This window comes from Orycteropus afer, unplaced genomic scaffold (genome assembly GCF_000298275.1).
Source record: "Orycteropus afer afer isolate SDZICR_OR568_19922 unplaced genomic scaffold, OryAfe1.0 scaffold00018, whole genome shotgun sequence".
Lineage (NCBI taxonomy): Eukaryota > Metazoa > Chordata > Mammalia > Tubulidentata > Orycteropodidae > Orycteropus > Orycteropus afer.
This window is the reverse complement of record NW_006921605.1, coordinates 2095360-2107602: the sequence shown is the minus strand read 5'-3', so window position 1 is coordinate 2107602 and position 12243 is coordinate 2095360. Positions and strand designations below refer to the sequence as shown.

Sequence of the window (12243 nt, the reverse complement as noted above, 5' to 3'; positions counted from 1 at the left end):
GCCCCCGCACTCTCCGCGTCCCCCGCGCGTCTCCCAGCCCGCGCGCCAGGCACCCACGTCCGGGGGCGCTGCCTCGCGTGGACCGGGAGCCGGGGGCGGTGGGCTGGCTCCGGAATCCAGGGTCCCGAGGCCATGCTCGATGTCCTCGCCCCGGGCTGGCTCATCCTGGCGCCGTTAGCCCAGGGTCCGGGCACTTTTTCTCAACAGGCTTTTCCTTTGCACAACTCCTCGACGTCCGTGAACGTGGCGCGAGGTGGAGGCCGGGCGGGCTGGGTGGACGGGTAATCCGTCATCTTATGTAACCGGAGGAGCAGACTAGTGGTGTAGGAGGTTCTGAAATGTGCGAAGTGTCAGGCCTGCAGCTTTCTCCCTGAAATGCTGGCTGGCGCTGGGAACAGCAGAGCCCCAAGCCTCCTGTGCATGGCTCCCGGTCTGAGTGTGCAAGCCCCAGCCTCTTCTATTTCGTAACGGTAGCTCCTCTCAGGGTAGACCCCCCACCCAGGCTCCTGATGGCTCAGGGGGACTGCGGTCCAGGCAGGCATTTTCTCTGTCTGCGGTGACCATGATGGCTGGTACAAAGATGTGCTCTATTTCAAACTGTGTCTGGAGGTGAGGTGATAGGCTGAGAGATTGGAGAAGCGGCGTTTACAAGGCTGCTGTGGGCTGTGCGGGCTCAGGGCTGCCCGCAGGACCGGCAGAGTGCCTGGCGCTGGAGCAACAGTTCGTGGTTGTAACCCAGAGGCACGCAGTGGCTCCTGAGCTGGCGGCCTGTGAAACCCCTTAACTTGTTGGACAGCCAGATGGAGGCGTCGGGGGCGGCCCCCTTTAGGCTGGAGCCCAGGGGGCCGATTGCACTATGATACAGCTTCAAGGCAGGAAAGTTGTGGGGAGGTTGCCAGGGAGACCCCTGAAGCTGCGTCGGGGGTGACTAAGCCAGTCCAAGGCCACGTTAGAGCTCCCCCTGGTAAACAAGCTGCCACGATGACTTGGGGAGCAACGAAACACCTTCACAGCTTTTTTGCGTGGTGCTGTGAGGCTCCGCCACGGTCCGCTGCGCTCAGGAGGCTGGTCTGTCCAGTGTACGGTGGTGTAAGAAATCATTAGTAATCAGTCCGTCATGACATGCCTGCTGTTGGGGCGGGTCTTTTCCTGCTTCTGCATTGGACTCAATAAACAGGAACTTCTGTGGCGAGAATGATGGGGTGCAGGGGGTGGCTTTGCCCCCGGGAATCCCGTGGTGGTCCCTGGCGGCCGGGCAAGCAGTTATGGGGGAGCCCCAGTTGACCTGGAGGTGTGGGTGACATCCATCAGTGCGTCTGATCCCCGGTGGGCCTGGCACACATGGACAATAGAAGCTCCCCTGAGAAGGTGTGGAGCACCAGGGTAGGAGTTCCCTGGTTTGGACCCATGGGGCACTCACTCTGGGTGTCTGCGGGCTGCTCTGCCTGGGAACTCGCCTGACCTTGTAGCAGGCCCCGCTGCTGTGACGGGAGCAGGTGCAGCCCTGTGGGCTGGCGGTTCTTCCCTCTGCTGCGTGTGTGAACAGCCGAGGCTCCTGTCCTGCCGCTGTTACCTGTTTTGTTTGTGTCACTAGGCGCTCCGGGCTCAGGAGCACTGCCAGTACAGGTTGGGCAACTTTGGCACGGTGGCCAGGCAGAAACCCGGCCCACACAAGGCAGTGTCAGGAGGCGGCTGCAGCCCCTGGGTGCAGACCTGGGCAGGTCAAGCCAGTCCCGGCTGCCACGCTCTGTCCCTCTCCCGGCTCGGCACAGCCTCCCGGCGTCCCTGGGCGCTGCTCCTGTGCCCCCATGGGCAGCCCCTCTGAGTGGCGGTTGGGGCCCTGCGTGCTGCTGCCTGCGCCGGGGTGCTGCCACGTGCTGTGGCCCTGGCTTCCCATCGGCTTCAGCTCTGAGCAGGTTGGCCTTGGCGGAGTGGGGCCAGTGGGGACGCGTCCTCGGCCTCGCTGGTTATCGTGGGGGAGTGTGCAGTTTGATTCTCCTCCTGCAAAAAGCTATTTCTGGGAGTGGAACTCTTCGGCCCGTGGTGTGTGTCCCTTGGGAGCCTGTGCATGGGAGGTGTCATGGCTTCCTGGCATCCCCTGAGAACTCACACCCTCGAGGGCATAGGCTGGAGCCTCTAGGGATTTCCCCAAAGGACAGGTGTCGGGCAGGGCCCTGTGGGGACCGGGGGAGCTATCAAGGAAGGCCCCCTCCCCTTCCTCCAGGGGCCAGAGGCAGAGCCTGAAGCCCAAGGAACTGGTGTGGGGCAGCTGAATGACGGCCCCAGGAGAGGGGCGGGGTGGGGCTGGAGGCCGCCCACTCCCTGATGACCGAGTGTGCCATTTTGGGGTGCATTTGTGCAGGAACTGGAGAGTGAGCCACCCGAAATTTCCCACGAGTCCTGAAGGACCTTCTTCAGAGCTGACCTTGTTCCTGGGGTGATGAGGGCATGATTCCCGCAGTGGTATTTTGTCACTTACATGTCCTAGAAGGAAACCTGGTTCCCAGGAGGCCCACTGACCCTTGAGGGTGGTGGCTCCATTGCCTTCTCCATACAGTACCACGGGCTCAGCTGTTCCAAGGACACGGGCACGTGGGAGGAGAATCTCCTTGGATGTGGCTGTCCCCAGGTTGTAGCTCTTGGGCCTCAGGTCCACACTGCGGTCACCAGAGCCCATGTGGCTGTCCACGCCCTGCAGCTGTCATGCGAAGGTTGCCTGGCCCCGCTGCAACCTCATGAGGGTGGTGGGCGGCAGGCGCTGGGGGGAGGGAGCCCGCCTGCCAGGAGGGATGGCTGTCTGCTTCCTGATTGAGGTGTGGCCGTCGGCCCACCCAGCTCTCCGGGGGGGCCCCCAGGGAGTGGGGTACACAGGGCCCCCGAACCCTTGCTGACTTCACGGTGCTGGCTGACCAGGTTGAGCTGTGGTGTGGATGCCGTCAGGAGGCTCCCCCTTGGGAGGGTGTGGTGGTTGCTGTGCAGCGGGGACGCTGGCTGCGGGGGCAGACAGAACCGGCACCTGCCCTGCCGAGGAAGGAGCTCGAGTGTCCGCACAGCTCTGTGTGTGTTGGGGGGAGCTTCATTTGCATCGTTTTTCCTCTTACAGGCTCTTTTCAGCTACAGACCCTTGGGGTACCGTTTTCCAATAGCGTGGCTAGGTCTGCAGGCTCTGGATGGCCCGTGTCCCCCCCTCCTGACACCTCCAGTGCTTGCCCCTGCCTCCCCAGCTTTTGAGTAGAAGCAGGCCTCCCCGGGGTCAATGTTGTGGGCAGTCTCCCCGCCGCGTGGACTCGGCAGCCCTTGCCCAGGGCATGGCTGCACCGGGGGCTATGGAGCTCCCCTGTACCCCGTGCCTGGCAGTGCCTGGTGTGGTGCCTCTGCCTGTGGTGATGGGGCTGCCCTGGTGGGGCCTTGGGTCCTGGGTGTGGTCTCCGTGGTCTCATCTGGGGCCTGCCTCCTGCCCTGCGTCAGGAGGCTGCTGAGCTCACAGAACTGGCCCTTGGGGGCATGAGGCCGAAAACTAGAGGAAGACTGAGTGCCCCCCTAGAGGGAAGTCGAGTGGAGGGGGAGGCGGTGGAGGTGCCTCTGGGGGCCTGCTGGTGTCGCCAGGACCTGCCTGTGTGTGGCGGTGCCAGCGCCAGCCAGGCTACCTCCCTCCAGGGAGGGCTGTGCGCTTGGTCGCTAAGTGGAGGTGCTGTTCCTCTCCCAAGTGCGAGGGCTGGCTCGGAGGTCCGGGCCCACGGGCCTTCCCTCCCAGGGGTGGATGTGGGCTCTGCTCGAGGGGCTGCTGTGGTGCTGCTGCAGGAGAGGTGGGTGGTGGAGAGGGATGGGCCTCGTCCTTGTCCCTGCTCAGCCACGTCTCTGGTCGGCTGCTTCTGGCTGGCGTTGCCTGGGGCCGTCACTGTTGGGTGGGGACACCTGAGCAGTTGATAGGGACAGGGCCTCGGACTGCTGTGGAGAGTCTGGTCTGCCACTTCCTGTGTCCCTGGATGCCCGGGCTCCGCGTTGCCTTCCCACCTTCCCATCCTGGAGGCTTCCGCGAGGCCTGGGGTCGGGAAGCCCCCTCCTGCTTCCAGAGAACTTATTGCCCTGGAAGCCCTGTGCTTGTCCCGGCAGGCGGCCTCCCGCTCAGCACGGGCTAGTCAGCTGCCCACAGCCCTGGTGATTATGGAGCGCGGACTCCCGGTCTCTCCGCCAGCGTGCTCCACCTCCCTGGTGCTGATTCACGGCCCCTCGTTGGACCCACACAGCTGTGAGGGCCAGAGGCAGGCTGGGGGGCGTCCAGGGGGCATCGTGGGTGAGGCATCCTGTCATCACACGTGATGCGCTCCCCGCTTTCCCCAAAGACCCAGTGAGGAGACACAGGACTCGATCTCCCTCCCTGCTGGGCCCCCTGAGGACAGTGGCCAGCCCATGACGAGGAGCTGGTGGCACTCTGAGTAGGAGGGTGGCCGTGTCTGTGCTCTGGAGGGCATGGGGGTACTGTCCAGTTGGCACTGCATCACGCCCTGTGCAGGGCACCCTGGAAGTGGACAGGGTTTGTCTCTAAGCAGAGATCAGTGTCCCAGGTCGGTGGGTGGGGTGGGGGCGCTGGTGTGTTGGCTGAGGGAAGTGGTTTATCCTGCCACGTCCTAGCGGCTCTCATTGTGGGGACAGCTTGGCCTGTAGAGAGGGTAGAAGGTGGGGCCAAGCTGATTGCAGGAGTGACCTTGGAAACTGCAGGTGGCCCCAGGCACCACCTGTGCACAGGCGCCTGCAGGTCAGGGGCTGTTGTCACCGCGAACTCCTCCCCCTGGGTCTGTGACTGGCACAGGTTTCCCTGCCAGGCCCCCTGAGTCGGGCCTCCCTCCCCTCCATCTGCCTGGCCTGGTGCAGCCGCAGCCTCACCTCAGAAGGGCCCGCCTGGCCCCGTGCTTCCTTCCAGGTGCTGGGAGGCGGGAGGACTGCTCTCGGCCCTTGCTGTGCCCCAGCGGTAGAAATCTCACCCTCTGCGAGGGAGGCCCGGCTTCTGTTCTCGGCCAGCGCACACCCCCACAGCCCCACCTGGCCGTCAAAGGAGGCTCTGCGTCGCTGGGGTGATGGCCGGGTCTCGGCACAGCTTCCAGGCTGAGAGGGGCTAGGCTGAGAGTCCTGATGAGTGACTCCTGAAAGCTGACCAGGGAGAGCCCCGCGGGTCACAGCAGGTCGTGGGGGCGGCCAGGCCTAGGAGTGCTCTGTGCGTGGCGTCGCCGGGAACCAGCTTACTCCGTGGCCGCTGGTAACACTCCACCACCAAGCTGTGAGCCCTCGTCATGCCCTCGTCACGGGCTGGTCCTTCCGCCCCAGGGCTCTGGCCGTGAGCCCCCAGTCCTGGGCCACATCTTCGCCCTCGCAGGATGGTGTGTGTGCCGTGTTCTGCGTGCACTGCCCAGTGCCCGGTGGATCCATCTGCCCTGAGTGTAGGAGGCTGGGAGCGGTGGGTCTCAGGCAGGGGAATGCGTCACAGCAGAGGCTGTCGTCTGCCGGAGCCTCTGTCCACCGCGTACCGGCCCGTTCTTTGGAGTTAGGATTTTAAACGGTCCTGAGTCCATGAGCCAGAGATGAGTTAGTGAGGCTTTTGTCAAGTGCCTTCAGCTCCCAGCCTGGCTCTGAGTCAGGTGTCAGCCCCCAGCTCCCTGCTTGGGGGCTGGGGGAGTGTGGGGGAGGGGTGGGGGGAGTGTGAGGAAGGTGCTGGGGGAGTGAGGGTGCTGGTAGGGCGTTTAGGGGGAGGTGCTGGGGAGCATGGGAGTTAAGGGAGGAGGGAGATTCCCAGGACCTGCCCTGAGCTGGGGGACTGGCTGAGCCCCCATGGCCCAGGGTGGGTGCCCCCTCCCCTCAAGTGCTGACGAGCTTGGCTCTGCAGCCTGCTGGGGCCGTACTGATGCGTGGGAGTGGGAGGGCAGAGGAGGCCGCTGGCCCCTGCCTCTCCTCTGGGAGCCGCGCCTGTGTGCAGCCAGGGGCCTGGGCTCCGAGTTGGGGGCTGCAGTCACCCTGGCAGTGGGAGCCCTGTCCTTGGGTATTGCCTCTGCTGCCTCGCCTGGGGAGGCGGCCATGACGTGGGGTGCCAGGGCCTGGCCCGGGCCCTCCCACCCACTCTGCCCTTGGGGTGGCCGTCAGCCTCTGGGGGCCCTTGACGATGTGGTGGTGCGGCCCCTCTGGCGCCCTCGCGTCCAGCTCGGGGGTGCCAGGTCCTTGCAGTCTCAGTGCCTCCCTGTCGCGGTGTCTCCTTGCCAGTGCGCGGCTTAGCTGGGCTTCGAGCGTGGCCAGCTCGCCCTAGTCCCGGTGTTCAGGGCCACACGGAGCCCGCAGGCTTCAGGCAGGTGACTCAGCATCTGGGGCTGGTTTGTCGTGGTGAATGACAGACCAGGACGCTTCCTGGCCTAGGGAGAGCTGAGCTGCTGCAGGCTACCTGTCCCTGCCGCCGGCGTCCTCCCCCACACTCCCCCCAGGAACAGTCCCCGCCAGCTCTGCTGTCCCTGGTCCTTTCTCTGGAGGCTGGAGGGGTTGTGGTGCAGAGCAGGACGGCTGAGGCTCTGCCATGTGTGCGAGTTCCGGGGTGTCCCGTTAGTGTGACAGCCTCTCGGGTCGGCGTCCTACCCACCTGCATATGGGCGGAGTGCAGGAGGCCAGTGCTCGGTGCACTGGGACCGGGCAAGGGGCTGGAGTCAGCCTTTCAGCGTGGTGAGGGCCGGACGCCAGCTGGGGTCCCCTGGCCGGGAACGTCTGGATGGTGGGAAGGAGCCACCTGGTGTCAGGTCTGCAGGCTGCGCCCGAGCCTCGGGGGTTCGCTCTGCAGTCTGGCCTTTCCACATCTCCCTGCCTGGGGGCTGCGGGCGGAGCACTGGGACAGTGCTGGGGCTGGTCCCTGGGGCCCTGCGTGCCCTTGGTGGGGCTCCCTCCTCTCCGGGTCTGGCCTGGCCAGGGGCACCTGAACGGCCGACAGACAGACTGGCGTGTTCAGGGTGACTGGCTGTGAGGGGCTCTGCGTGGCGTACTGACGCCCTTCCTGAGGGTGTCTGACTGTCACGTTCTCATACTATTTTCTCTCTGGTTCTAACCAAGAGCTAACTCCTCTCAGCACTCACTGACTGGGGTTCCATATCCATCAAAATGTTTGCCCCCATGGATAGATGCCCCAGCTGTTGGAGGGGACACGCCTTCTACCCCCAGACAGGGTGATCCTTTGGGGGCTCTTGCAGAGCTGGGCAGAAGACCAGGCTTCCTGGTTCCAGCAGGTAGTCTACGCCCCCTGCCCTCAGGCCCTAGCACTATGAGTTAGGTCTTTGGCCCAGACTCCCCAGCTGAGGGGTGTCTCTTTGGGGAGGGGTCAGAGCTGATGGGGTCCTCCCCAGAGGCTGGAGCCAGGGCCCCGATGGGATAGGCAGGCAGCTCTGACCTCCTGGTTTCATTCTGTAGTGTGGGGTACAGCAGCATGGATGGGTGGCGCGACAATGCGTGTGACAGTGGTGAAGCCCCTCCGCCCCACAGCAGCCAGGTGCGGTCCTGGCATTGTTTCCTCCTACAGCTAGGTGTCCGGTGAGGACTGCAGAGTGGCCTGGCCAGCCATGCACCGGATGCTGGTGGACAACCCCCCACCTGATCCTTCCTCTGTGGTTTGCAGGGGCCGGCAACGCCCCTCTGTCAGCACAATGCCCTGCCAGGAACATTCTGGAGAACAGAGCTGAGGGTGCCCGGGGTTCCTGAGCTGGCCCACACAGCCCGGAACCCTCACGGGGGCTGGAGCAAAGTCCCTTGGCGGCGTTCCTCTACAAACACGCTGGCCACCCTCCCTTTGTTCCCCAAGTTGGGGGGAGGAGGGCTGCACTGCCCTTTGTCCTCACTGGCCTGGCAGGCCTGGTGGAAAGCTAGAATGGCCACCTCTGGCCCGGCCGAGGTGGGAGAGTCCAGGGCCGGAGCTCGCTGGGCAGAGTGGGCTCCCAGGCTCCCTGCCACCCCCCCACCCCCCCGTGCCCCAACGCCTGTGGGAGGACTCGGCCTATCCGCTCCGGTAGAAGTGGGTGGGCGGGGTCTCTGCCACAGACATGTAGTGACCCTGGATCTCAGTGTGGCGTCTGGCCCCTGTAAGCTGTGCCCGGACCATGACCCTCCACAGCCCCTCCCCCCACCTGCCCCTGTAGGAGAATTCCCTACAGGCCAAGAGCCCTTTGCAGGCGTCCGTGCCCCTGCCCCGGGCCTGGTCCATGGGAGGGTCTCCAGATGAGCACTGAATAGGCCAGTGAGTCTGTTACGGTGCCCACCCTGACTGTGGGGCGCACAGTGGGTTTGGCACGGGTTCAAGGAGGGTGCCAGCTGTTGCTGATGCCGTCACGTGTCTCTGCAGGCAGGTGGGGCGGGCCCCTGAGGCAGTCCCAGGCTTAGGACGGCAGCAGGCCAGGCACCCCCGGCCTTACCCCGAGTGTGGGGGGGTTGGGCCCGCTCAGTGGCACTTGTTTCTTCCTGGCCATGGTCTCTGTCCCCCCTGCTCTCGAGTCCTAGAAAGGAAGAAACACTGCTTTCCCCATTGAGACAAGCCGAGGCCTGCTTCCGGCTGCAGAACAGAACATGGGGTGTGAAGGTGCACCCTGCTCAGCTCAGGAAAAGCGGACCCCTCCCCTGACCCACTTGCAGGATGCCTGTGCCCACCTGGGCCTGGGGGTGGCTGGGCGGGCCGAGGATAGACAGCATGGTTGGGGGAGCCAGTGGTCAGTTGCTCTCTGCTGTGGGCTGTGCTGAGAGGAGGGCTGAGTCTCTCTGGGAGGTGCTGTATGGGGCTTGAGGCTGTGTGACTTCCCAGCGCCCACCAGGGCAACATGCTTTGTCTGGAGGAACCCGGGACGGTGGGATGGACTCGGGACTCGAGAGCCCTTGGGCAGAGGCCTCTGTGGGAGAAGAGGTCTCCCCATCAGAGAACCTCCCACCGCAGAGAGGCCCCTCCCAGTAGTCGTACTGGTCTTGTGGAAGCCCTGGTCCCTGGGAGATGGGATGATGGAGGAGGGTTGGGACCACTCCAGTGAGCCACAAAGGCAGCTGCCAGAGAGGAGGAGTCCTGGCCCCCAGGGCCAGACGGTGTCCCCCGAGTGCTGGGGCTGCCCTCCACCAGATGCCAGCCTTCTTTGCCATGTCCCTATGTGAGTGTGCGGCTGGGCTGAGGAAGCAAAACCAGGCTGTTCTGTGTGTCATGATGTGTGCCGTCTGCCTGCCTGGCCCCAGACACCTCCTACTGCCACGCCACGTGCTCCTGGTGCTCAGAGGAGGGGCCTGGGCTCCTCTCCTGCCCAGGGATCAGGGGCAGCGCTGGCCTGGTCTGTTTGATCCTCAGTGCGCCACCCTGCTCACACCACAGCCGGGATCCAACTCAGTGCTTGTGGACTCTGTGTCCAAGCTGCAACTCAGTGCTCACACATGTGTAGACACACAGCTGTATGCATATGCACATAACACATACCTGTATGCATGTGCCGACACACATATAGGTAGCCAGATATAAGTGCACACATGTACATACATACACATGCCTATACACATACATACATGTACACGCCATTTGCACATGTGTTCTGTCACACATATTGTTGTTGTTATGTGCTGTGGAGTCAGACCCGACTCATAGCGACCCCTCCTTGAGTTTCCGAGGCAGTATCACTACAGAAGTAGATTGCCCCATCTTCCTTCCAAAGAGTGGCTGGTGGGTCACACGTATAGCCACATACATATACACACATGCATGCACACATACCTGTACATATGTACTCACATCCATACACACACCTCTGTACATGTGTGTCCACACATAAAGAGCCATGTCATGTGCACACGCAGGTATACACATACCTATACACGTACTCCCATGCACACATACATACGTGCTCATGTATGTGCGTATGTACATGTGCATGCTCACACAGAGATGGGGCATCAGATATACATGTACACACATGTGTATGTGTACACGCTAACATGGGTGCAGATGCACATGTACAGATACATATGCTCATGTTTGTCTTCCTGAACACACATGCAGATATGTGTGTCTGCCACGTACACAAGGACATGGGCTCACACACACTCATCTCCAGCTGCAGAAGCAGGAACTGCCCGCCCTCCCTGGGGTTATCCTACTTCCGCTCTGAGTCACTCAAACAGCCCAGATCCTTTGCTGCTCTCGGCCACCTCTCAGCCGCCCACTGGCCCGGAAGGACACCTGGACAGCACCTCCAGTTTGGGGGCGTTGGTCCCTCTCCATGGGCAGCCCCCAGACATGTGTCTTCAACTCCACGTCTGCCTTCCTGCACACGTCTCAGACGCTGTCCTGGCCCTAAGGAACTTTAGCTGTTCCCCATCCTTAGACAGAGAGGCCCTTTGTCCAGTTTGTTCATACCACATCCCAACACTCGTGTTGGCTCTGGTCTCCTGTACAGTGTCACCTGGACCCTTGCTGAGCTGGGTGGGAGGGAGACCTGCCTGGGACAGACCGGGAGCTTCACTTTGCCCAGTTGTCCAGCCCGGCACAGGGCCAGGTCTTTATCCCATGAAGGCTCTGAGTGTCTGAAGGTGGTGAAGTTTGGCAGCTGGCCTCACGTGGGAGGCTCTTTGCTGGCCTGAGCCAGCACTGTGCTCAGAACAGGATGTCCCTCGGACAGGCACTGGAGCACGTGCTAAGTAGTGGGTTTCCTGTAGCCTGGCCGTGGATGGGAGCACCTTCTCCTCCCTAATGCCCCTCTCGCCTGCCACCAGGGCCCACATGCTTAGGGTGGGCAGGGCCTTGGGAGGGTCACACGCTGAGGATGGGCAGGGCGTTGGCAGGGTGACACACTGAGGGTGGGCAGGGCGTTGGCAGGGTGTTGCTCTGTCTGGGTGTCCACCAGCCCGGGTCTGGGGTGAGGGTGCCTGTCAGGCGGGTCCCCCGGGATAGCTCAGCTGTGTCATGTGATAACCTCACTGAGGATTTAGGACGTGGCAGAGATGGGTCTTGCGTGTTTCTTTCTGGGCTCTCAGAGTTCTCGGCTGGCACGGGCCCTGGTGACAGCCAGTGCCTCTCCTGCTGAGAGAATTCTCACTTGGCCGTGGCTGGCGTTGTCTGCTCCGATGCTTTGTAACTGAAGCATGTACTTGGCCTTCACATGAACGTCTGATTTCCTCACCTAAGAACTGCTGATCTTGGCACTGGGCACCAGCCCGTCCCGCATGCGGATTGGAGCTGGTGAGGGTGCTCCCAGTGGGCGTGTGCATATCAGGCCATGGCTCTCACTGCGTAGAGCCTGGGTTTGGTAACCGGCGTGCTGAGATTCCCGGCAGGGGCTGCTGGGCCACCTGGGTAGCTGGTGGGGGCCCTCGGTGGCCGTACTTGAGAGTAAGCTCCATACCAGGCACCGTCCCATGTGCTCACCGTGTCACTTGTTTGATTCACAGACCTCCCTCTGCAGTTGGGACCTCCCTCCGTGGTCGGGCCTGTCACCGTCCCTATTGGCAGGTGTACGGGCCCTGGAAGCCACGCACCTCCAGTAAGGGGCAGAGCTGGGGCATGAACTTGGGGAGTTTGACAGCAGCCTGTGTGTCGACAGCCGTGCACTGACACTGTTCCTCTCTGCTTTCCTGCAGACCATCATGGAACAGTTCAACCCCAACCTCCGGAACTTCATTGCCATGGGCAAGAACTACGAGAAGGCACTGGCAGGTAGGGCCGGGCGGGGCCTCTCGTGGTGGACACGGCCTGAGCTTGTCGGCAGGTGGGATCAGGAGTGGGCTGGGGGCTGGGATGGACGCAGATCTTTTGTCCCAGAAATGAGCCTGGCAGAGGCAAGCATGTAGGGGGTGTGAGTGCCACACGGTGCCATGGCCACGAGCACCTGCTGCCATGGTTACGGTGCAGGCCACTCCTGCTGTCGGGGCGACAAGCCTGCCTCTGATCCTAAGGACAGGGCAGGATCTCCCCGTCCACCCTTTGGAACTGAAGATCAGTGGTTAGTACCAGCCTGGCTTAGGTGTCCTTTGTGGGACAAATGGTGAACACAGTCGGCTGCTGACACAGAGGTTGGGGGCTCGAGTCTACCCAGGTTGGAGAGGAGGCCTGGCCGTTACCTCTGGAACGTCAGCCATTGGGAGCCTGGGGGTGGAGTTCTGCTCTGAAGCCTGTGGGACACTGTGAGTTGGAACTGATTTGAAGGCAGCTGGTTGGGTTTTGGTTTCAGTGAACTGTGCTCAGGGAGGAAAGCAAATCTCTCAGAAGCA

General features: G+C 62.7%; 1 protein-coding gene across 1 annotated transcript in view; it reads left to right on the top strand.

Moving 5' to 3' along the window:
- Positions 1-11619: 11619 nt before the first annotated feature.
- Positions 11620-12243, top strand: part of BAIAP2 (BAR/IMD domain containing adaptor protein 2) — a 54339-nt gene continuing 53715 nt past the window's right edge. The window contains exon 1 of the mRNA XM_007959590.2: positions 11620-11689. Coding sequence (XP_007957781.2) covers positions 11620-11689 — 70 coding nt within the window. The remainder of the gene's footprint in view (positions 11690-12243) is intronic.